The sequence below is a fragment of the Melopsittacus undulatus genome, chromosome Z, assembly GCF_012275295.1.
Source record: "Melopsittacus undulatus isolate bMelUnd1 chromosome Z, bMelUnd1.mat.Z, whole genome shotgun sequence".
Lineage (NCBI taxonomy): Eukaryota > Metazoa > Chordata > Aves > Psittaciformes > Psittaculidae > Melopsittacus > Melopsittacus undulatus.
The window spans coordinates 20,864,099-20,888,270 of NC_047557.1; the positions used below are offsets into that span (position 1 = coordinate 20,864,099).

At 39.0% G+C, this 24,172-nt stretch overlaps 1 protein-coding gene across 3 annotated transcripts in view; it reads right to left on the bottom strand.

Annotated features, from left to right (window-relative positions):
* Window positions 1-2,822: 2,822 nt before the first annotated feature.
* ELOVL7 (ELOVL fatty acid elongase 7) overlaps window positions 2,823-24,172 on the bottom strand; it is a 34,201-nt gene continuing 12,851 nt past the window's right edge. For all 3 annotated transcript variants that reach the window (XM_034072635.1, XM_005151928.3, XM_031051507.2), the window contains exons 2-8: window positions 17,302-17,395; window positions 14,744-14,934; window positions 10,815-10,895; window positions 10,357-10,413; window positions 8,065-8,170; window positions 5,235-5,371; window positions 2,823-3,953 (exon numbers count right to left, since the gene is read on the bottom strand). In XM_034072635.1, the coding sequence (XP_033928526.1) occupies window positions 3,750-3,953; window positions 5,235-5,371; window positions 8,065-8,170; window positions 10,357-10,413; window positions 10,815-10,895; window positions 14,744-14,934; window positions 17,302-17,365 (840 nt within the window). In that variant the 5' untranslated portion in view covers window positions 17,366-17,395 and the 3' untranslated portion in view covers window positions 2,823-3,749. The remainder of the gene's footprint in view (window positions 3,954-5,234; window positions 5,372-8,064; window positions 8,171-10,356; window positions 10,414-10,814; window positions 10,896-14,743; window positions 14,935-17,301; window positions 17,396-24,172) is intronic.

Sequence of the window (24,172 nt, forward strand, 5' to 3'; positions counted from 1 at the left end):
TTCATAACTCAGAGAACTAAACCAGCGTGCAAGAAATTATGCAGTAGGAATCTGAAACGGCACTTGCTGACAGCCCACAGAATGATCAGCATCTCCCATTTTTGCTCCTGATTAATCTCAGACAACTGCCTTCAGAGGCAGTTGGCCAACTGTACGACTGCTGGACTCAGCAGCTTTTCCTGGCTCTTTTCTGTTCAGCACCTGCTGACGCACAGAGATCCCTACTTTTGACTATGTTTACTCTCAGCTTCTACTTAAGCCCAAGTGATTCTGAGCAAACACTTGCAGATCTAGGTCTCAACCCAGGCACCAGGCCCCCCACACCCAGCTGCAGGATGCACTCCTCCCTGGAGCTATGTAGGGGTGGAGGAGGGGTATAAAATTGCAAAATCAGTGACCAGAATTAGGACTTCCCCTGCCAGCATGGGAGTCATCTATAAGAATAAGGAGAAATGCCTACTTCCCTCTTGTATTGGGTTTGCACAGCAAGGTCTTGGTAGTGGGGGGCTACAGAAGCTTCTGCAATGTCCAATAGTGCCAATGTCAGCTGGCTCCAAGATGGACCCACCACTGGCCAAGGCCAAACCAGTGACAGGGGTAGCACCTCTGGGGCAACATAGAAGTGGAAAAAGTTCCTGTGGAGGAGCAACTGCAGCCAGAGAGAGGAGTAACAGTAGGTGTGTGAAAGAGCTCCGCAGCCACCAAGGCCAGTGCAGGAGGGGAGGAGCTGCTCCAGTGCCAGAGCAGAGATGCTCCTGCAGCCCATGGAGGTCCATGGAGGAGTAGATCTCCACCTGCACCATGGGAGACCCTATGCCAGGGTAGAGGGGTAGACAAAGGAGGCTGTGTACCTGTGGGAAGCCTGTGCTGGAGCAGGCTTCTAGCAGGAGATGTGGCCCCATGGAGAGAGGAGCCCACACTGGAGCAGGTTTGCTGCAGAAATTGTGACCCCATGGAAAGGACCCACACTGGAGGAGCCTGCTCCTGAAGGGCTGCATCCATGGAAGGGACCCACACTGGAGCAGTCTGTTCCTGAAGGACAATTCCCACAATGGAGCAGTTTATGAAGAACTGCAGCCTGTGGGAAGGACTGGCAATTTCATGGAGGACTGATTCCCCGTGGGATGAACCCCACAGTGGAGCAGAGGAAGTGTGAGGAGCCCTCTCCTGAGGAGAAAGGAGTAGCAGAGACAACGTGTGATGAACTGATCATAACCCCATTCCTCATCCTCCTGCTGTAGGGGAGAGGAGGTAGAACAAAGTGGGAGTAAAGTGAAGTCCAGGAAGAAAGGAGAGGTGGGGAAAGGTGGGAAAAGGTATTTTAAGATTTGGTTTTATTTCTCATTAGCCTACTCTGATTTGAGTGGTAATAAATTTAACTGATTTCCTCAGGTCAGGCCTATTTTGCCCATGACTGTTAACTGCTGAGTGATCTCCCCATCTCTCCCCCTGTCCCTGCCTCCACCCATAAGCCTTTCCTTGTATCTCTCCCCCTGTCCAGCTGAGGAGGGGGAGTGATAAAGTGGCTTTGGTCAGCAGCTGGCACCCAGCCAGGATCAACCCATCACACTTCCAGAGGCAGCAGTGTAGCATCATCTATGTTACAGTGCAGAGCAGCTATTACAGCTTTTCAGTTGAAAGCCCTGCATTTCCCAGGTATGTTTGAACCCACAGGCTCAAGAAGGCCTAAAGGAACCAAACTGTCCCACTTTCTTCATTAGTGCCAAGTTAACAAATTATATAAAAAAGAGGCAGCATTCAAGCTTTAAAAATACACCAGGAAAATCCTTTCAGGCTGCTTTAAAAAAGAGCAATAGGTCTCCATCCTAAAAAGATTACCCCCACTTTGGAAGCCACAGGCATGTAGACAGGCTGGAGGTTGGTAGGTTTTGAGACCTGGAGTCACTTACAGCATTTGCCATTGAAACCATGTGTGGTCCCTGATCAGCACCCTACCTGACTTGGATTCTGTGCTAAAGCACCTCTTTGCATGCACAGAGACAGGGAGCCTAAACTCTGCACTAAGAATTCTGGGATCAGGCATCTAAAATTCAGGGGTTAGAATATACATCTCCTGCTATCGAAATCCTTTCTGGGATCTAATTTCAATCTGCCATGGCAACTGATAGCTGCAGTGAGTAAATACTGGAAAGCTAAAATATAAATTATTTTTTATTTGTTTTATAAAGACAACTTGTATATAATCTCATAATAAATCATTTGCAACTCATGTCCAAGATAAAATTTAAATCCTTTTAGCATTAACAGTGCACCATAAATGGCAGTATCCCCATAAAAGTATCCAGGTAACAAAACTTACTTTCTTGGAATTGTACAACACATAGGCACTTAAAACCTGACCCAAAGTTTTGGGTGTTAGAATATTCCACAGATAGAACAAGCACAGAACAAGCTTCTTTTCTGTTTTTAGTGAACATTAAAGAAAACAGTCCTTTTAAAGATAACATTGAACACCTTCAACTCCACATTTGCAGGTGTGTTGCATGCACCAATTCCTTAATAGATTTATACAGTACAAATGCAACTCGTATACAAATAGCCAGGTCCTTTGATTTCTATAGATGTGTGACCCTGACAAACTGCTTAAGTATGGAAAACAACATACTGGTTAATTCTACACAGACTGGAGTCGTGCACAAGCACCACTGCCTGTCTCACTCTTAGTAGCCCAAAGAATGGCACATGTTTTTGCCTCGTTCTGGACAAGGTAACTGGCTACTAACAGAGAAACTTTAATCTTGAGTGGTTAAAACCAAACAATAACCAAAACAAAAACAACAACAAAAAAAAAGACCAGCAAAAATCTTTCTAGGCATGTATTTCAATAGATAATGGGAATGGAAGAAAGTAGACACAGTACAAATCATGCTAGGTGATACTCGGGCTTCAATCAAAAGTACTTTTTTAAACTTACTTGACAACTAAGATTTTAGCTACTGAATGACAAGATTATTTTCCCCCCTAAACAGCCTAAGCTACCAATATCAAAATATATCCACAGATACACTCAATAGTAAGTACATTAGGCTACTTTGGTGAACAAGTCAGTAAGATTCTTTATCACACTAAAACAGTTCAGATAATCTTCAAATCAGCAGGTTTCCAATATTCAGAACCATATATTTGTGAGTACATAAAGTGATTAAGTTACCTCAGACAGTATATCCAAAAATCTGTGATCTTCAAATGAAACACCATACCTTGACAGATTAACATACAATCCTTCCTTTAAAGTTATACAGTTCGTAAACAGATGTAGCGATGTTTATGTATGAACTATATTAATAAGCTTGAGATTCTGTAAAAGGTACTTACTGAAGGTTCATTCTTTTAATAAAATGCAGCTGACAGTCTCAGCAACTTATAACATTTAAGGTGAAGTAATATTTTCCTCTCAGTGTTCAAAGTACTCAGTACTCGTCATACACATTTTAGTTTTCCCAGTGAACATTGTTATTTTCAAGCATCTTCTAGAGATCATCTATCCATTGATTTCTTACACAACAGACATGAACAAGCTGTTGAAAAAAATCCTTTAGAGATCCCCACTGCTTTCTTCATCCCCCAAATTCTGAATCCCAAATAACTTACAGTAAAAATACAAATTCTGTTTTGGACGAAACATACAAAATATACACCATGTAGTGTGTGCACCTAAAGATCTCGATTGTCAAACAGTTTCTACTTTGATGAATACGCTTTCTTGATGTTAGAGATGAGGGTGTGTTTCACTGATCTTTGCTGATCCCATTTTTCACCATCTTTGGTAGTCGTTTTCCCTTTGTGTAAGCGTGGTACCAGAAGTGGAGAAACAAGACCAAAAACAAAGAGCCATACAACCAGATAATAAACATGAAAATTGGATACTGGTATGGACAATCATCCATGAAGTAGATTTGTCCAATATGGCCTGTAATCAAAACAAACTGGACCTGAAGGAAAAAGGTGAAGAAAATAAATACTTTTAAAGTAAGTATCAGCCTTACTACAGAAGCACAACTTGCCTACAGAAAAACAGAATGCCATGGGGGAGAGCTCTTTTTAAAATTGACAGAGATGAACCTTTAAAGCCCCTCTTCCAAAAGTTACTTCACTGAAAAACACTCCCATATAGAAAAGAAACGGAAATCCTGAGACAAACTGAATTATAAGCAGCACTGAGAAATTCATACTAGGAGAATGGGAGTCTGCCTTGCCCAGTTCTGAAGACAGGAGATGGGAGATAGCGTTTGACTAGTGGAGAATGGAAGGCTCCTTTAGAAAAATTATCCAGAAAAAAACCCACCCAACCAAAAAAAAAACACATGAAAAGACAACAATTAAGGGATTGCAGAACATGAATTTCCACCTTGCCCACATACTAGCATGTGACATGTAATTCTTCAGGTTCCAAAGAACAATTTAATAGAAAATTACAAATAAAAGTTTCCACATGAGCTCAAAGTTAATAATCCACTGGTAGTTTTTCCAAGACTAAAAAGACTAAGCTATAAATATTCAAGCTAAATTGGTCAGTTTCACCTGGTTACACGAACTATGCTATTAACACCAGACCTGGTGCAAGCAGACAGCCATGACTGCTTCTCCCTGCTCCTTTCCCTCCTCCATCAGCATCCTTGCTCAGGGCAAACTAATTGTTTAGCTGGAAGCTGAATTTTGAAAAGTTAGCTATTAAAAAGGCCAGGCATGAAAAAGCACCCAGACTGGTAACCTTCTGAAAGTGATCTAAGGCTAATAAAACACTCACTGTAATTATTGCAAGGGAGGGTTTTAATGCTCTGAGTTAGAGAGAAGTAAGTTCTTTAATTGCACATTTTCTATGAAATAACAGACATGAAATTCTGAAGAAATACTTCTTTTCCCCTTTTGTTACTACTAGCCATATGTAGTCTGCACATTAGTTTTGTTTCCTTGGTGTAAACTACATTCTAATCACTTTCATACAGGCAATGAGTTTTGTAAATATATTTACCAAGCACTGCATACCTGAAAAACTCACCTGTCTAAACCTGTGATTGTAGTGAATACTGAAGTCAGCAGATTTAAGTATGGAACTGAGGAGAGCTCACTTTTGTTTCACTCAAAACACACGTAAACCTTGTACCAATTGTAAGCTACACACATGAATATAACTGAAGTACAAATGTACTGCATTAATTCTGTGTTAGCTACAATCAGCTTTGAGAGGTCTTTATATCAAACAAGTTACTCACAAGTTGCATAGTGGTCATGTATTTTTTCCACCACAAATATTTATAATAGGCTGGTCCCAAAGAACAGATTCCATAATATGTGTACATGACAACATGGACAATACAGTTTAGCAGTGCATGAAATGTTCCCAAACCACCTATAATAAAAACAAACACAGTAGCAGTATTATTGTATCAGGTATTTAAAATCTACCTCAGGTCCTAGTGCTTTGTTTTGGGGTAGAAAAAACATGTACCACAAACCCTACAAGCTTTGATTAACCCACAAGGTATTTAATCTGAATTGAGTTGACACCCATTCTGTGGGATTGTACCAGTTTCTGAGCATTTCCAAAACAGCAAGAAAATCAAGGTGACTGAATTATCTGTAAAAGATTTTAGTGAAATTTTTTGTTCTTTTGGTTCACTTTTTAAATTGTTTTTTATTAAAACATATACATGATGGAAATTCAGAGAATATAGGAGAAACAGTGTTACTCCTGTTTTACACCTCTTTCCTATGTCAACATCACAATGAACTTTGCAGAACTCTAAAGGATAACTAATAATTATTTCCCCAACACAGATTTCCAGATTCCCAGGGAAAGAATTACAATTTCACATAGTAAGTTTTTGGAATCTTGACCTAAGTGAGGATCTCATAAGTCCATCATCCACCACAAAAGTATTCTTGGAGCGAAAAGGAAATATAAGACCAAGTAGCCCTACTTATGGCAAACTCATGACTGAAATAGGTAAGATACAAACATTTCACAAAGGAAGTAAAGAAATACTTCTCCTTTTCCATTGGATCAACTATGGAGTTAAATGATCCTGCTCAAAACTGTGTTATTTTAATGAACACAAGAAATTATAGGTAATAATGATGCAATAAGCAGCAACCAGCAAAATATTTTTAAGAAAAATATGAACATGAAAATAGTGAGCATGAGAAGAAAGCAAGATGACAGAAAAATAGACATTTAGAGAGAAGGAAACAAAAAAAAAAAAAGACAATTTTCCATTAAGTACCATTCAAGTTAAAAAGAAAACATCTTTTGTGATTTTAGTAGCTCACACTAATCTTCCACCTTGATAGACCATAACTCCCCCTGCCGTGATTGTAAACTTTCTTTGAAACTTAGCTATTTATATTTTTAAAAATAATTCAAGTGTTCTTACAATTCAAATATATGTACTTCTTTTGGCTTGCACAGTGAATATTGAGAAGAAAAAACAAATAGTTAAATCAGAACAAAAGGAAAGAACACCCAACTAACAGTACAAAAATATGCCTCAAAAAGCACCACCATACATAAGCTCCATTTTACAATTCCCTGTCCGAATCAGATCAGAAAAAAAAAATAAAAAAAAAATTAAAAAAAATCAAAATCTTTATCCAAACCCATTGGATTTTTACCAGGTTGGAAATTTGATCAATGCCACCATTTAGAAGGACAAACAGTGATGAAACTGAATACATGATAATCATCAGCGGGACTGAAATTCTTGTAAAGAAAATTAAGGTATCAAACAGAAAAGTATTTGGAAAGATTAGTGTAAAGATAAGCAATACAGCTGTAGGAACAAACACAGCTCTGCATATATACGAATTACTATTATTAGCAGTGGACAAAATGGTTCTTGCATACTTTGCTGAAAGTATTTGTCAAATTATCATATGGGAAATCTGAACCTGATGCAAAATCAGAAGCCTATAGCTGGTATTATTGATCTGATGTCTAGATAAAAGGCAGAAACTTAATCACCTATAAATGGAAACTTTTTGAGATTGAAGGGGAAGGACTGTTAGTTGCTTGTGCTTTTTTGTGTTTTCCAAACTGTATGCTGAGAAACCTACTCACAATTTCATCATTAACGAATTGAAATACCAGTTACTCAGCAACATTTGAAAAAGACATGATCAAACCACCAGCTTCCTATTAACAAAAACTCAATAAATCCAGCAGAAATGTATTCTTATATACACTAGGAAAATCTGCACACTGGATATGTCAGAAGAGTCAATGTACCAATTCTATGGACTGCTTCCACTTGTTACTTTTGTATTCGTGACAGATCAGATTTAATAAGCAGTGGTTCTCTTCATCAATTTGTCACCCATTTTCTGGGGAAAAAAAAACAAACAAAACCCAAACATGCCAGAGAACATGAGTGAAGAAACACACAAAACCCCTATTTTTCAGGGGCAACTCAAAAAAAAAAACCCAAACCCCACAGCCTCATAGAGATGGATTGCTAAATGACCCTGCATTTCTCCACTCAGTGCTTATCAGGCTATTCTCACCGCAACCTTTGTTTATTAAAGGTGCACACTAATATTACAGCATACAGAGCAGGAAAGGAGAAAGTGAAGGTAAGATGGGAGTAGACAAGTACTTTCAATTCAGTAAAATTCAAATAAGTTTCTGTAGTAAATAAGATCCAGAAAAATGTTTCTGTGGTTTTGTGAAAGTCAAAGTATGGGATGTAAACATGCCCCAGTTACACTACCTGAAGCCAGCAAAAATAGCTACAAAGGGGGACAGATGGCTCTGAAGTCATTTCAACAGTCACCTGCCTGAGGTCTTTGCAGTCACATCTCTGCATATATAAGTTCTCTTCTGCACCCTTCACCCCCCTAAGAAGAAACAACACTGCACAAAATGCTGTCAAATCGGAAAACTGAGTATTCCCCACCCATTTAAATAATTATGGTGATCTCAGATGCTTCATGAAATACTGCAGACACCTAAATTTTAAAACAGCGATGTTTGCAATATTTTTTTGTCTAGCATAGTTAACTTTTACTATCAGAAGATATGTACAACTTCAACTCTCTCTCCACTACCTGCAGCAAATTTGACTCCAAACCACCAGGTCCATGGCATGATGGAATGATGAAAGACATGCAGGAATGTAACTTGGTTGTTTTTCTTACGCAGCACAAAAAAAATCTGAAACAGATTTTTAATGAACAGAATGTTATAGTAGATAATCAAGCTGAACATACTCAGAGAAAACTATGCATTAGTGCTAGCTGCCCACTACTATACATTTAACAATTCTTCACAGTTAGTCTTGGGAGAAGAGAAGAAACTGAGGCTCAGGAGATACAGACTAGTTTTCAAAAGTAATCAAATTCATATGTAAAATTCAGCTGTAACATCTCAAAAGCCAGAGCAACGTTTGAAAGCAAATTTCCAAGGCTGAACCATCACTTACATGTGCAACAGACAGCATAAGGTGGACTTGCTTAGACTGAGAAGTATCTAGAAGCATTAGATTTTAAGTCCCCTGAGCTACTAACACAAGGCCATTTGGGAAAACTAGCCCAAGGCCTAGCACCAGACACAGACAGTAGAAAATATCTGATTAGAAAAATAGTACTTTTTTATGAACACTGACTTGGTTATTCTTGGAAAAAGGCAAAACTGAACTGAATATATGTACATCTTCTTAGCTGTATTGATGGGGACACATTTTAAAGGACAGACATTGAGGGAAGCATAAAAGGAAGACAGGGCAAGAAAACTGCGTATGAAGTCAGGCCATGCAAAGGGTAGTATCAGGTAGCAAGCAAATAAATACAGAAGAAAAGAAGTCTGGTGTGTCAGGGAAAACATTTGGGAACAGCTGACTTCAATACAGCTAAGAAATTATTTCTGCAATAAATCCAGAAAGCTGATGAGAAAAAAGTACCTGATTGGGTAGATTCAAACAAAACAAATTAAAAAAAAACAACAAACAAACAAAAAAACCAAACAAAACCCCCACAAACAAAAAACAAACCAAAGAACAGAAATTTCAGGCCCAGGACTAATTAAAAAGGAGCAGTCTAACCAGTGGGCAGTGAAGTAAAGGTAAATAGAGGACTAAACTTGTCAGGCTTTTCCAGTTTTAGCATTCCTGGCCCTTCCATTACCATTCCATTTGGCGCAGTCAGTAAGATCTTCCAGCACTGAATCATGAGTATTTGCAGATGAAAGTTAGATGGCTAACTTTGCTCACAGGATGTATAACATCTGAACTGCTCATGAGCCAGCTCCTGAATCACCACTGCTGTGCCCCACAGAAATTAAATCAGAGCTGATTCCAACCCTCTGAAGCTGGCTTGAGAATAGCTAAGCCAACCCTATTACAGAATCACGGAAGAGTTAGGACTGGAAAGGACATTAAGATCATCCAGTTCCAACCCCCTTCCCATGGGCAGGGACACCTCACACTAAACCATGTCACCATGCAAGGCTCTGTCCAACCTGGCCTTGAACACCACCCAGGGATGGAGCATTCACAGCTTCCCTGGGCAACTCATTCCAGTGCCTCACCACCCTCACAGTAAAGAACTTCCTCCTTATATCCAATCTAAACTTCCCCTTTTTAAGTTTTAACCCTTTACCCCTTGTCCTGTCACTACAGTCCATAATGAGGAGTCCCTCCCCAGCACCCTTATAGGCCCCTTCAGATACTGGAAGGCTGCTATGAGGTCTCCATACAGCCTTCTCTTCTCCAGGCTGAACAGCCCCAACTATTAGGTCTTGGTCGCAGGAAGAGGGGAAGCAGACGCTTGCTGGTGGCAAGTGAGCTCTGCAGACTGCTTCAATGCATTGCTGCTCAGATGTTAAAAACAGGTTAGAGTGCCAGCCTGACACCAAACACATCTATAGTCATGACCTCCAAGATATACACAGGAATTTAGAGCAGGTATGTATATATATGGCAAATTTGTGCTGCATCCAGAGCTGCTGATGCAAATATCCTGAATGTGGAAGATAAAATCTGAAAATGACATGGAAAAGATTCACCATGATCAGGTGTTCTTTTATCTGCAGTGTTGAGACAGCATTAACATAGCACAACAGGTTAGTGTACTCGGCTGTTAAACAGACAAGTTATCATGGCTCCCTAAGTTTTTAAAGGTGTGTTTCATTATTAACATTTTTCCTGACAATAAATAAATGACACTGTAATAGGACAATAAAATGAAAAGAAATAGTAAGGGTAAACACCTTGACATTATTCCACTGACTGAAGATTGAAGTGCTAAATAAAAATCAGGTTATGCTCCTCAGTCACCAACAGCACCTGTTCTTCTACTGTGAAAAGGAAACATCGATACTTTTATTAAGCTACGAATACTTACAGTGTCCAATAATTCAATGAACTTGGAAAAGTAGTAAAGCCAGCAAGTTCGTACCATCTGCAAGAGTAAAAGCCAAAAATTGTTAAACCGTAAGAGTCATAAATAAAACTAAGCAGCTGCATAAAAAAAATAAAGTATATAAAGAAAAGTAGTGGGATGAGTAAGCAGTGTCACAAGGCACACATTAAATATTAAAATATACAGTTTGTCTGGTTTTTCTTTAAAAACACAAAACATTTAATCCTGAAGGAATTTTAAAAGCAGAAGGAACAAGCCAACAAATACATTGCCTTTTTCTTTCTATCAAACAACCAACCCCTCCAGTTAATTCACATGCTCCACATTATGCAAGAGGCTATTTCCATTTAGTGCATTCCACTCTACTGCAGTGCATTTGGTTGTACAAAAACCATTCCTAAACATAAAGTCAGTGTAGCATAACAATTAAGGAAACTTACTCTCAGAGCTGTAGGTGACCTCGAGTAGTCAACAATATCACACCGGAATGAGTACCCTGTGGCCCAACCTGACATAAGAAACTGAAGCAAAGAAAAGTGAAAAAAATTGGAAGTTTCATTACTTTAGGATTATTTTTACAATCACTAAGCAGAATGAAAAAACAGTATTAAAAACTTGTTGAATTCACAGCCGTGTCAATCACCTACCTCTGTGTGGGCTAGCTACCCACTAATCCTTTGCTGTTGCAAATTAATGAATCTCTAACTCCAGGACCACACCTATGGACAAGAACTTTCCTCCTACACCCGTAATTTCAGCACTGGTAACTGAAGAGGAGAAACAGCTGCTTCTCAAAACCAGTGTTAAAAAGGCAACTTACTGCGTAAATCAGACCACAAAAACAAAGCAAATATTTTGATAGTTTCTGAAAATTGCTATCACAGTCAACCACCTTAATACAAAAAAGAAACTAGCATGGCATCTTAATATTGTAAGAAAACCAGCATAACAGAAAAATATGGCTTGATATATTATGAAACACAAGGAACTGTATATTTTGTCTCATAGTTTTAAAATTTTCCTCAGTTAAACAGCATGATTCATTTAGTCTTTCACTGATATAAGCAACAAGAGTTAGGGGTTTACAATCAATAGTATAAGCATGATCAAAGGACTGTCTGTAACAAACATAATTTATTATTTTCTCTTGGAATAAATTAAAGCTTGGCATCCACTAGGACTACTCTATCTTCTATCTATTCATAAAGTGTTTCTCATCCATTGATCATCACTGTCCACTCATGCATGATAGCAGGGAGGTTTAGCTCTCTTAACAGATGGAGGAGTTTAGTCCATTTAACTTCCTAGAAGAATCAGTTGCTTAAATAAAACAAGATTTGAAACACCACCCAGACAGCACAATACTATAGCACCCACCGAATGGCTTGGTTCCAAAGAGGGAAAGAATCGGCTTTTTGCCGAATGAAGACCTTGGGCCCACTGTACAAGAGAATCTGATCCGAGACCATCTTAAGAACCTGTATGGGACCTGATGAAATCCATCCACAGGTCCTGAAGGAGATGGCAAATGAAGTTCCTAAGCCACTGTCCATAGTATTTGAAAAAATATGGCAGACAGGTGAAGTTCCTGAGGACTGGAAAAAGGGAAATATAACCCCCAATTTCAAGAGGGGGAAAATGGATGACACAGGGAATTACAGACCAGTCAGTCTCACCTCTGTGCCTGCCAAAATCTTGGAGCAGATTCTCCTGGAAGGCATGCTAGGGCACATGAAAAACAACAAGGTGCTTGGTGACAGCCAGCATGGCTTAACTAAGGGGAAATCCTGCCTGGCCTTCTATGATGGGGTTACAGATCTGATGGACAGGGGTAGAGCAGTTGACGTCATCTACCTGGACTTGTGCAAAGCGTTCAACACTGTCCCACATGACATCCTTGTCTCTAAATTGGAGTGTCATCAATTTGATAGGTGGACCTCTCGGTGGATAAAGAACTGGCTGGATGACCACATGCAAAGAGTTGTGGTCAACGGTTCAATGTCTGGCTGGAGACCAGTAACAAGTGGTGTCCCTCAGGGATCGGTGTTGAGACCAGTCTTGTTCAACATCTTTGTCGGTGACATGGACAGTGGGATTGAGTGTGCCCTCAGCAAGTTTGCCGATGGTGTGTGGTTCAGCTGATACGCCGGAGGGAAGGAATGCCATCCAGAGGGACCTTGTGAGGTGGGCTGATGCCAACCTCATGAAGTTTAACCATGCCAAGTGCAAGGTCCTACACCTGGGTTGGAGCAATCCCAGGCACAGCTACAGGCTGTGCAGAGAAGAGATTAAGAGCAGCCCCACAGAGAAGGACTTGGGGGTGTTGGTGAATGAGAAAATGAAGATGAGCCAGCAGTGTGCGCTTACAGCCCAGAAAGCCAACTGTATCCTGGGCTGCATCAAAAGGAGCATGACCAGCAGGTTGAAGGAGGTGATCCTGCCCCTCTACTCTGCTCTTGTGAGACCTCACTTGGAGTGTTGTGTGCAGTTCTGGTGTCCTCAACATAAAGAGGACATAGAACTGTTGGAACAAGTCCAGAGGAGGGCCACGAGGATGATCAGGGGACTGGAGCACCTCCTGTATGAAGACAGGCTGAGAAAGTTGGGGCTGTTCAGGCTGGAGAAGAGAAGGCTGTGTGGAGACCTCACAGCAGCCTTCCAGTATCTGAAGGGGGCCTACAGGGATCCTAGGGTGGGACTCTTTGTTGGGGACTGTAGTGATAGGACAAGGAGTAATGGGTTAAAACTTAATCAGGGGAAGTTTAGATTGGATATAAGGAAGAAATTCTTTCCTGTGAGGGTGGTGAGGCACTGGAATGGATTGCCCAGAGGGGTTGTGAATGCTCCATCCCTGGCGATGTTCAAGGCCAGGCTGGCTGAAGCCTTGGGTGATATGGTTTAGTGTGAGGTGTCCCTGCCCATGGCAGGGGGTTTGGAACTAGATGATCTTAAGGTCCTTTCCAACCCTAACTATTCTATGATTCTAAAGCCAACCTGGCTCCAAATCAGAAAAGTTCAGTGATCTTTCCAAACAAAGTCTAAAGAGCAAACATGGACATCTTGCCTACCAGTTTCCCCAAAATAAACATGACACAAAGCAGCTGCTGCTGCACTGCCTTTAATGTGGTGTTAAAAGAAATGTTACATGGTTCATTGTTAAATCACGATGAAATTTATGCAGACTGAGCTAACAGAAAGGTATCCTGCCAGTTTGGTGCAATGTGAAAACTTTCATTACTAGTTTGCCAAGCCTGAAATAGCCACACAGCCATATTTAACACAGAGGGTCAGTACTAGCATAGTGATGCTTCATCAAATAAATGTATGAGACTATCATTCACACTATTCCTAAATAGCTGCACTTTAAGAACCAACCAACCAAAAAAGAATGCCAACAAAAAAAAACCCCACAACCAAAGCAGCAACAACCAGCCAAAAAAAAAACAACCAACAAAAAAAAATATACCCCAAATATTCACCCACAAACCCCAAAACAAAAGAACCCAAACACCCACCAGAAAAACCTAACCCAACAAAGCGTAAAACTCAGCAGACATTAGCTATCTTAAGGATTAAGGCTGCAAATTAAAGAGCCTACCTAGGTTGTATTCAGTCTATACCAAAGATTTTTAAGTCATTCAATCCATAATACTATACATCTCATCAGGCTTTTGTGACATTTTGCTTGAGCAATGAACTACAGCAAATCTCCTTTTTAGACAAAAGCATTTGCTATATTTGGGATACAGAAAAATTAATGCTAAAGACTTTCATGGTTTGGGTTTTGGGGAGAGGGGTGTTGTTCTTTTGGGTTTTGTTTGGTTTGGGGTTTTTTTTTCTTGTTTGTTTTGGTTGGATTTTTAAATTTTTATTTTGGGGAGGGTTGTTTGGTTGTTTTGGTTGGTTTTTTAAGATGAAGATTAGATTTTGTTACCTTCTGTCATTTAAAAGGCAGATACATCTGAAGTTTATTTGATAGTAAATATACCCTATACAGTGTCTGAAAAATCAGTGTTGATTATTACGTGATAGGACAGAAATAGTTACAACAGACTAAGGAAAACATTAGTCTGCTTTACCTACTACAGCCCAGGGAAATTAAATAAGCTAAGAGAATTTTTAATTTTGTAAATTACATATAATGACACATAAAATATTTTATAATCTTTCCTTCTAGGTATGACTTATTCCTTTTTTTCAAGTATCATCTGAACTAGTCTAGTATACTGCTTGGAGGAATATATTACAGAAATCAGAATAATAGCTTTTTGAGAAGTGCAGAGTGGGAATTTTGTTAATAGATTTAAGAAAAGTTAGTAGTTAGCAACAAAAAACATATAAATACATTACAAATAAAAGTAATACTTACTTCATAAGTCATATATATAGAGAGAGCCACCACACTAAAATTATAAAATGCCATTATCTGCCGCAGTTCAAAAGGTTTTTTATTTTCCATGATTCTGGGTCCCAAAGAAGTGACAAAATAAATGTATGTTGCAATGATAAAGGTTGTTGGAAAAGGTGAAGACATGAGTGGCCAGCCTTCCAGCCTTGGATCTGTAGGACAGGAAAAAGGAAAAAAAAAAAGACAAAAATCAGATCTTTCCAGGACTTACATCCTAAACCAGCTACAGAAATGTAATTAATTCTTAATAGCTTTTTATTTTCACTAATCATGTTTTTTTATTGTCACTGATCATGTTTCAGAGTCCATTCATCACAAATCCGTACTGACTAGATTTAGCACCTGTAGGATTCAACAATTCTCTGCATCAATTCTTCACACGCAATAAACAGAAGAAACCATCGTGAGTGGCACAACTAGGGCTCTCCATGAAAATGCTGTGCTTTGACACACGAACGGGGCTCAGAGGACAGCATAAGAAGGCAGCGTACAAGCAGATCACTGAGGCTGCTTTTCCGTGTGAGATTTCATTCTTCTAGAAAAGCATGAACCTTATTTCATGGGTTAAAGCCACAGGCAGCAGCCACTCTTTTCAAGATCCTTGAGCTTTATAAGCTGCATGGTGTTAAAAATAGTATGCAAAAGGATTTTAAAGTTAGAAGACCTTCTGTCCCATAAATTGGTATTCATAGTTTAGTATTTGAAGCTTTATGCCTATTCAGTCCAGACACATCACCACAGCACCATAAAACACACACTTTCATATTACAAGCCTCCGAACTGCAAAAATGTTGCCAGCTTCTGTCCAGTTATCCCTGACAGAAGTATTGCAGAGTCCTCCTCCTATGCACACCCCACTCCCTCTCCCTGCAGCTGGGGCTGGCAGGCACTCCTAAGCTTCACTATAACGCCAGTGCACCCTTCTGTGGCACATCACTCGGTCCCCGCTCAGCAAAGACTTCCATATTTCTCCATAAGTACGGCACTTTATGTTCTTTTTTTTAACATATATATTAGTTTTAATTTTTAAAACCCAACTTTTGGAATATTTATTTCTGAATGACCCCAAACTTAACTAATCATAAAATGGTTTGGGTTTGAAGGGACCTTCGACGGTCATCTGGTCCAATCCCCAGTGATTCAGTAAACTGCTGCTTTCATGGTTTGTAGCTGTATTTTAGGGGTGAAATTATACCACTGCAATTTTTGTTAAGTGCTTAATTCATGGCCAAATGTCTGAAGGCTGATTTTTCATCCTACAGCATTCAAGAAACATACCAACTAAGATACTGTCTGATTTTGTTTACAGCCACTGGAAGTTTTAGAACAGGTTGAGGGAGAAAGCACATATTACAATGCTGCTCACAGCCTGTCATGTGCCCAGTGGTGCTGCCCACAGACCAACAAGGATTGTGAAACACATCACTAGGTTCCTGTATGTATTGAACTGCAAGAGAATCACCAGCTCTTCACAACTGACTGCTTTTTCTGCATCCACCCCTTGCACTGGTACTACCAAAATTTTCCCACTGGTCTTCCCAAGTTGATCCTGACAAAACATCCCACCACTAGCAGTATGCCATGAAAAGCCAAACAGAAGCACTGGTAGACAGGGGGACAAGGAGCTCAGATTCCGAAGTCATGTACACTGCAGCAGAAATGCTCCATAATCCAGCTCTATCCCAATCCACTTCCCCCTCAGGAGTTATACTGATGAAACTCCTTTCTCACTTGTATGCTGTGGCTCTGCAGAACAGGACAAATGGTTCTCAGCTGTACTAGAAAAGATAAATTTGTAATTTTATTGATCAAACCTTAACTGCTTCTCAGGTTTTCCCCAGCAGCCAGCTAATCCCTCTCCCTATGTGCCTACCACAGTGAGGAACATGCCTCTTCTACTGTGACAGATGGGTCTTAACCCCAGACTTGAAATCATCTTCATCTCTCTTTTGGCAAGTATTCAGAACTACAGAACAACAACATTAAAGCACACTTTCGTATCTGTTACCAGCTGCAATAAGAGACTAACATTCTTTTTCAAAACAGAACTGTGTCAGAGTTAATTACTTTGAGGATTAATTTTTGAGATACTGTGACTTAGCAAGGTTTTTTTTTTGTATTTTGCAAAAGCAAAATACCACACACCTAGCTCAAGTAAGTGAAAAACACCATTATTTGGTAGTAAAGAAGAATTAAACCTTTGCACTCAGAAGCATAGAAAAAAAATGTAAATTGTACAATTCAGGTAAACTAGAGATTATGACAGAAGAATCGCTGTCTGTACTTAACTCAATCTAAGGTTAACCCATAAACTTGATGGGTTTTGAGTTTTTTCTTTTTTAAAATGCACATAGTCTGTTCTTCATAATTCAAAATGTCAATAGGTAACTTGGCAATTCTTAGAAATACTTACAGGAAGACACAGCTACTTTAAGCTGATAAACAGTATACCTGGAATAGCTATGCATTGCTATTCAGAATTATTGAAAGTTAGCAAGTTTAAGATTTAAATGACTCACCGGCATCTTTAATCCATTCATCATACAGTAGAACAGCCTTTGATGTCAGATTGCTAAAGGCCATTTTCACCTGATTAAGATTTTATGATGCTGCCTGCAGGGAAACAAACCAAAACAGAAATATGGATTTGTTTTTTTTTTTATTAATAAAATAAAGGTCAATAAAGTGTTTGGGAAAAGATATTCAGAAAACAGAAAGGAAAAATATATGGGGCCAATAGAGCACCATATGTGAAATACAGATCAGGGAGCTTTTACTGACCATATCACACTATGCTTAGGGTTAATTTATAGCTGAGCTGTTATGTACAACAATATGACTTTGTAATCTCTACATACCACACAAGATGGTTCCATGCTATAAAGTGTTATCTCAAGAAACCATGCTGTGGTTAACCATTACAGTTAAGGGGTAAATATAAATAAAGAGAGCTGCTTAAGTTCAGTTTTACTACCATCTCCACTTGACAGAGCAAGTCGCTGTTACAAGATGAAGTTCAGCTTTCCAATCTTTAGTGTTGAAAATTTTAGTTTTTCTAACTAAGAAGTATCTCTAAGGTAGGTGGGAAAGGAGAAAGGTGCCAATATGTCTGCATACACCTTTTAAATACAATAATTAGCTATGCTACAATTTGCATGGAAATCACACCCTGATGAATCAACTGTTTCCACACCAGGATCATGAAGTGTCATAGCACCAGTGGTAATATCATTAACTCACGAGAATTATCCAGCATATCCAGTTTGCCTGCAGCACCACCTACATATGTAAAACTTTTCAGAGAAGTATACTTACACGAATGCTGATTTTTCCTCCAAAATCAAACACTAATCAGCCCTGCTCTTGCCTCATTCCACCTGGAAAATACTTTTGAAAAATACCAACACATTTAAAGGGTGTCTCTCCTATTCCCACTCAGGATTTCACTTTGCCATATGATTTCCCTCTATACCCCTGTGCAATCCTCACACTACTTAGTCACACCTCTATTAGTTCAGGCTGTAGCACATCTTGATAACCAGCTTCTTTGCTCAGGCTGCCCTTCTGCATCTCCTTCAGACTAAGGCAGGTGGAGGTTTGGAGAACCAGTTCTACCCTCATGATGGTAATGCATCTCTCTTCATATCTCCCCACTGTCATCTTCTGATTTATCCTTACCTTAACACTCCCAAAAAAACAATTTCACCCTTATCTCCGTGTCTATAAGCACCCTCCTGTTCACTGCCACTTCACAGGAGTTTTTAGGTGCCTCAAAAGTACACAACATCCATCCTCCATCACAAGATGCAACACAGACAAGCTTCCCTTCATTAGAGTTAATCTGACCTACCTTTTCCCAGTTCTCACTTTGCCATCATTTCTCCTGCTTGCACCTCTGTCTTGTGTGCCTGATGAACATCTGAAACCATCATCAATTTTGTGTTCAGAAAATATCCCCTCTTAGTCTGTTTAAGGTTCACATTTTCCAGAAATACCATACTCCAGCATCAGCATTCCCCAGCTCAATGTCAATGCCTTTATGGTGACCATTTTCACATTCCCTATGTTTATATTACAATGTTTGCTACAAAGTTCTGTATTTATGAAGGTGCTGACAAAATAAGAAGCAGCATGGGATATCCTCCTCCTTTTCTAATGGAAACTTAAGTGGCCCTCTTCCTTTTGGGACCAGCAATCACAAGACAGAAAATATTTTATGGTTAAAGACAAATTAAAATATCCCTTCCATTTTGCTCCATAAACCAAACTATAAATTACAGCAACCATATGTAAAACCAACCCTGTTTTGTACACAAGTATTTCAGGCTGCCCAACTATGACAGCAAGGCATCTCAGCTGTAACTGGTGCTGGGGGAAGTGTTACAAAATCTGTACTTTGTAAATACTTATTTCAATAATTACATTGATTTCAATAAGTTATCTTTAAAATCCAGTATTGCCATTTCAGTCTCATGAGAACAGTCTATCAAGAGACAAGACATGGCAAATAGGACGTACCTGGTTCAGGAGCCAGGACAACATTTTACCAAAGTCTACAGACACCTTGTGCACAGCATGGCTGAGTATTTATTAAATATATTTACTGAATACCAATATTACATTATATTTAATCAATTCTTCAATAATAAAAGGAGTTCACTGATTTTACTGCTAGTCAGTTTTCCCACTCTCATCTGATTATGTTACTGGAACCAAGTCAGACTAGGTAGCTCAGCATGCTGACCAAAACCTAAACGAAAGAAGTAACCTACTGCTTCAAAACGCGCTTCCAAAAAATCCAGAAAATTCTGTGTGCATGCTAGCTCAAAAAAAAATGCCATTTATCATAAGCTTGGGGCACTGACTGACTTTTTCTCCCTTTTACAGTGCAAACCTCTCATCCTGAAAACTGCAACCTCACAAATAGACAATTCTTTACGTTTATCACTTGATATGTTGACATCATTTTATTTTTGCATTAGGAGTCCAATAAATGTTTTGTCAGTGTTTAAACAAACTCTAATGACTGCAAGTTATTGGAATCTAACGCAAGTTTTTTATCTGGAACTAGACTACTTCCAACAGATTGCTTCTGCTTCTAGTAGAAAGACAGCAGGTGAAAATAGCAAATCCTCACATTTCCCAGCCCTGCCATGCTGATGGAGAGGCATTTGTCCCACCTCCCCTGACTCCAGCATTTGCAGTTCTTCCCCCTATAGAATGTTTCACAAGAGCAAAGATATACTTCAAGCCTCTCAGCCTTCAAGGTTTCTTTTCTGTTCATAACCAAGCAAGGAAACTCCACATTAGATGCTAAACTTTTTCTGGAAGTTTCTGCAGTTTAGTTACTATCCTAGAAAGAATGAAGCACCAGTCAGAAAGCAGCCACAGCCTCAACACAAAGACCCACTGACTGATCAATTACCCTGAATCTGAAGGTAAACAAACTACAATAAGTTAAAACTACTTTAAGAGTAGGAGTAATATCTGCAAGAAACACAGTGCTGTTCAGAACTTTTCTACAGTTAAAAGGTTCATTTTAAATCAATTTTCATATATAACACTACTACTTTGCTTTCAATGTGCTTTACAATTCTACTTGTTTTCTTAATTAGGTACCTAGTTTTCCCTTGGAAGTCCATTTCTATGAACAAATGTTTGCACTACTGTTAGCATTTCAGGATTCTTTGTTAACTGCCTACAAGTAGGGTTGATGGTAGTATGGAAAGTATTTTGTCTTGCCTTGTTACACTTAGTTCACAAATTCATACCTACTGGAAAATAATACATTTAAGGCTTGTTTGGTTCTTTAATAGAAGCATCAAAAAACCTCACATGCCACTCACAAAATAAACAATTAGCTTGTGCTTCAACAAAAAACCCACAGCCTTTTTTAACAACTGCTTTTCTACAGTACAACACCCTGTTAAGGAGCAACCTGATAACACTTTGATCATAATGCAATCTTCCATAACACTTAGCAGTTCTGAAGTCTACAGACCTTATCCTCTAATGTGAGACTGGAAATATTTGGCCTGTAGGGATAAAGACTTTTGGGCAGAGAAGGACACTTCATAAATACACAGCTTTAGTTCTTCATTACGTAAACTCACCTGAACATTAATCATTTGTATATCCACAGTTTTGTCAGGAAAATACGTATTTAGTTTTCATAACTTTTAATGTACTTACAGAATCAGCACATCAGCACTTTTATTTCCAATATTCCACTTTCTGCTTTTAACAAAATTAAAAAATGCAACTAAAATGCACTAACACTAGAGAATTTTTTTCTTAAAACAGTGTCTAGAAAGTTCACATTCTCAGAATTAGGGAAGTCACAAATTTGACTCTTTTTCAAACTTAGGTTCTTTCAAATGACATATTGGAAGAAATGTATAGAAACTTAAAAAAATGCAGTCATGTAACTTCAGTCTGCTTAGCTTGAAAAGTTCTTTAGAACATAGAGGCAGTTTTCTCAAGCACACGCATTCAGAAAACAAGCCCTGAAACCACCCCAAAAGCATGTGAAATGTACTCAGCTCTTACAAAGAAATTAGGGCTATTTTTCTTTTCTATATTTTTATTTTAAAATGCCATTGGAGTAGTAATATTGTTCACCTAGGTTCAAGCCTACTGCACTAACATAATATCTGAAGGCATCTTTAAACAATTGTATCCTTACCATTATGAAAATAGAGAGTGTAAGTGAGGCAAAGGAGGGAAATGCTATAAGACAGAAGTAATTTGCTGGACTCTGGTCCCCTGCAGCTCAGCAGACAGCTGAAAGAGACCACTAACTGCAGTTAGGGCATCCAGCTTGGCAGAATCAACTTCAAGTGGGACTATTACTTTTACTGAAGAGGCAAAGGTAGCTGATAAGATCATTTACACAGCCAAAAATGCCACAAATACCACACCAAACTATACATGAATATCTCATGATGACAAGTAGTTTGTAACAAGTTGCTAGAAGTGCTCAAGTTCAGCTAGCACACAAAACTATTACTGATTCTTGTTATGGGAATTACTGGTATGCCTCAAACATTCCTTATTTTTAAATGAGCACATGAAGTTTCTCACATTCCTTTGCTTAGCCCACACGACAGATATTTGCCATTCTTGATGCTCATTTATTCCCCCTACATATTTTTTAAACATTAAAACAGATACCAAGATTTGCTTTTAAATAATAATTCTACAAGTGTTTTGTGTTGATGGCTACTGAACAAAACAAGCAAGCAAAGGAACTTGACAGAAAACCAAGGAAAGTGAAACAATCTAATGTAAGCTCTGTCACTTCAGAAAAAAAATTCCAAAACTCAGTGGTAACTTAAGAATTTGCACTAGAACTTGCAAAGCTAATTATTAGAAAGACAAAAAAGCTACCTTTACAGGGACCCCTGTAAAACAATACAGTTCAAACGTCAATGGAATAATTTCCACCCAAGGCAGGCCCAAGGTTCTGGGGAATGTGAAAAGCAGGCAAGTAGGTAATGATGGGGGCACCCGCCACACCAGAGAGCCCACTGGAAGATGGGGAAAGTCTGCAGAAAGCATTGACCCACGCAGGTCTGATTTCAAAATGTTAGCTTAAGAAATTACAGTAATACTGGCTTACATATTCAGGCACAGTTACGAAACTTCTATGTTTCAGAATCACTTGGCATACTTTTGTTAATGCTGCTCTTGAAGTTCAGAGGGTAATTAAATCAAGACATTTCACAGATGGTATCTTAAGCTTTACCTGGGAAATACCAGCTCTACCCTTCCTATTTCCCACGGCTCTGTGCTTACATAATTGCAGTTACTCTAGCTACATTACTCCCATATGCCATTTCACAAACAAATATAAATTGCCTTACATTAGAAGGGTTACTCACCTATATTCTGCTACAAAGTTTTATACTTAGCTGGATGTTTCCTGTTGTTAGGGATTTCCTTCAGAGAAGTTTCTGTTATCTTCCCCATCCTTTATGCCTTCTGTTGACCATCCTTTTGAAAGATTCATCTCTTAGGTAAATTGGCTATATCCTGCTCAGCATTTGGTGGCCTTTTCTTCTTTGTTACTGTTGCTGTTTAACACTGTTGTTCCTGTCAGATGGCAGTTCTGCCCAAGTAAGTGACAAAAGACGAGCAAGACTCTATGCTGCAGAGGTACTTCGAGAAACTTCCAAATTTTGAGAGAGGTACTAGCTGCTACCTTCATTAAATTTCAAATTCTGTTTCTGACGCCAGTCCATTTTAGAACACCAACCCTAACTCCCCAGAATGCATCAAAAATCTCTGCACGTACATTTTAGAGTAGACATGGGGGAGAGAATAGCAGATTTTAAGACAAATATAAACTCTTTTTTTAAAAAAGTGGACATCCTAAAAACAGATTAAAGAGTTTTTAAAACTGTATTAGAACATCTACTTGTAAAATTACCCATTGGCAGTATTCAGTATCAGATCTAACACATCTCTGCAGCCACCCTTCCTGAATTATTTACGCAGTATCTCTTTAATGTTTTGCTTTTTAAACTAACATCAACTCTGTCATTCACTTATGTGAATCGTCTTTAAGCAGCAGAACTAGTGAAAACACGTTTCATTTCAATCACACTTCAGATTGGTTTTCTGCCAGACTAATGGATTTTCTATTCTGATCTTGCATAAAATAAAGCCTAGTTTGTGTTTCCTTCCACACCTGCCTAAAAACTGTTAAAAGTACTGACACTGTAGACTTCATAGCAAAGCTGAACACTGGCAACAGGCACAAAAATGCTGCTTCCTGTGAGAAATCTTTCAGGAGTAAAGCCTCATTTTGTGCCCAATGCCCAGCCAGAATCATAATGGCATTCTCCTGATCCACATACACTGATCAATCACCAGCAATAGCTAAATGGGAAAGCTTCAGTGTGAAGTCCCACAGCAACACTGCTGGCAGGTCTGGCAGCTGCAGGATATGTCACAGCAGCTCAAAGCTTAGTCTTTTGGAAAAATAAGCTATTTTTCAGCCAACCTGCACCCAAAAGCATTGAGGGTCACACAAAGTAAACATTGAGGTAAAAGAAATGCAACGCCGTAGGCATCGAGAAAGGTGACAATAGCAACCCTGTCTTAGATCCCTTTAAGCTGATTGTGAAATCATGTAGGAAGGACACAGGATTATCATGTCCAGTCCTGCTTACTCATAGACAATCATGTACTAGATCTGTCGAAGTTCACACCCTGAACCACAACAAGTCATCACTCTGTCCATCACAAGCAACATGGGACACTCTACAACATGAGAGCCACAGCCACAAAAATTACATTGGGATATAGCAAGGCAGAAAAGATCTGGCATCACCAACATCTTAAATGCATCACTAGTGGCTGCAGTGACACATGCAAAAATTATCT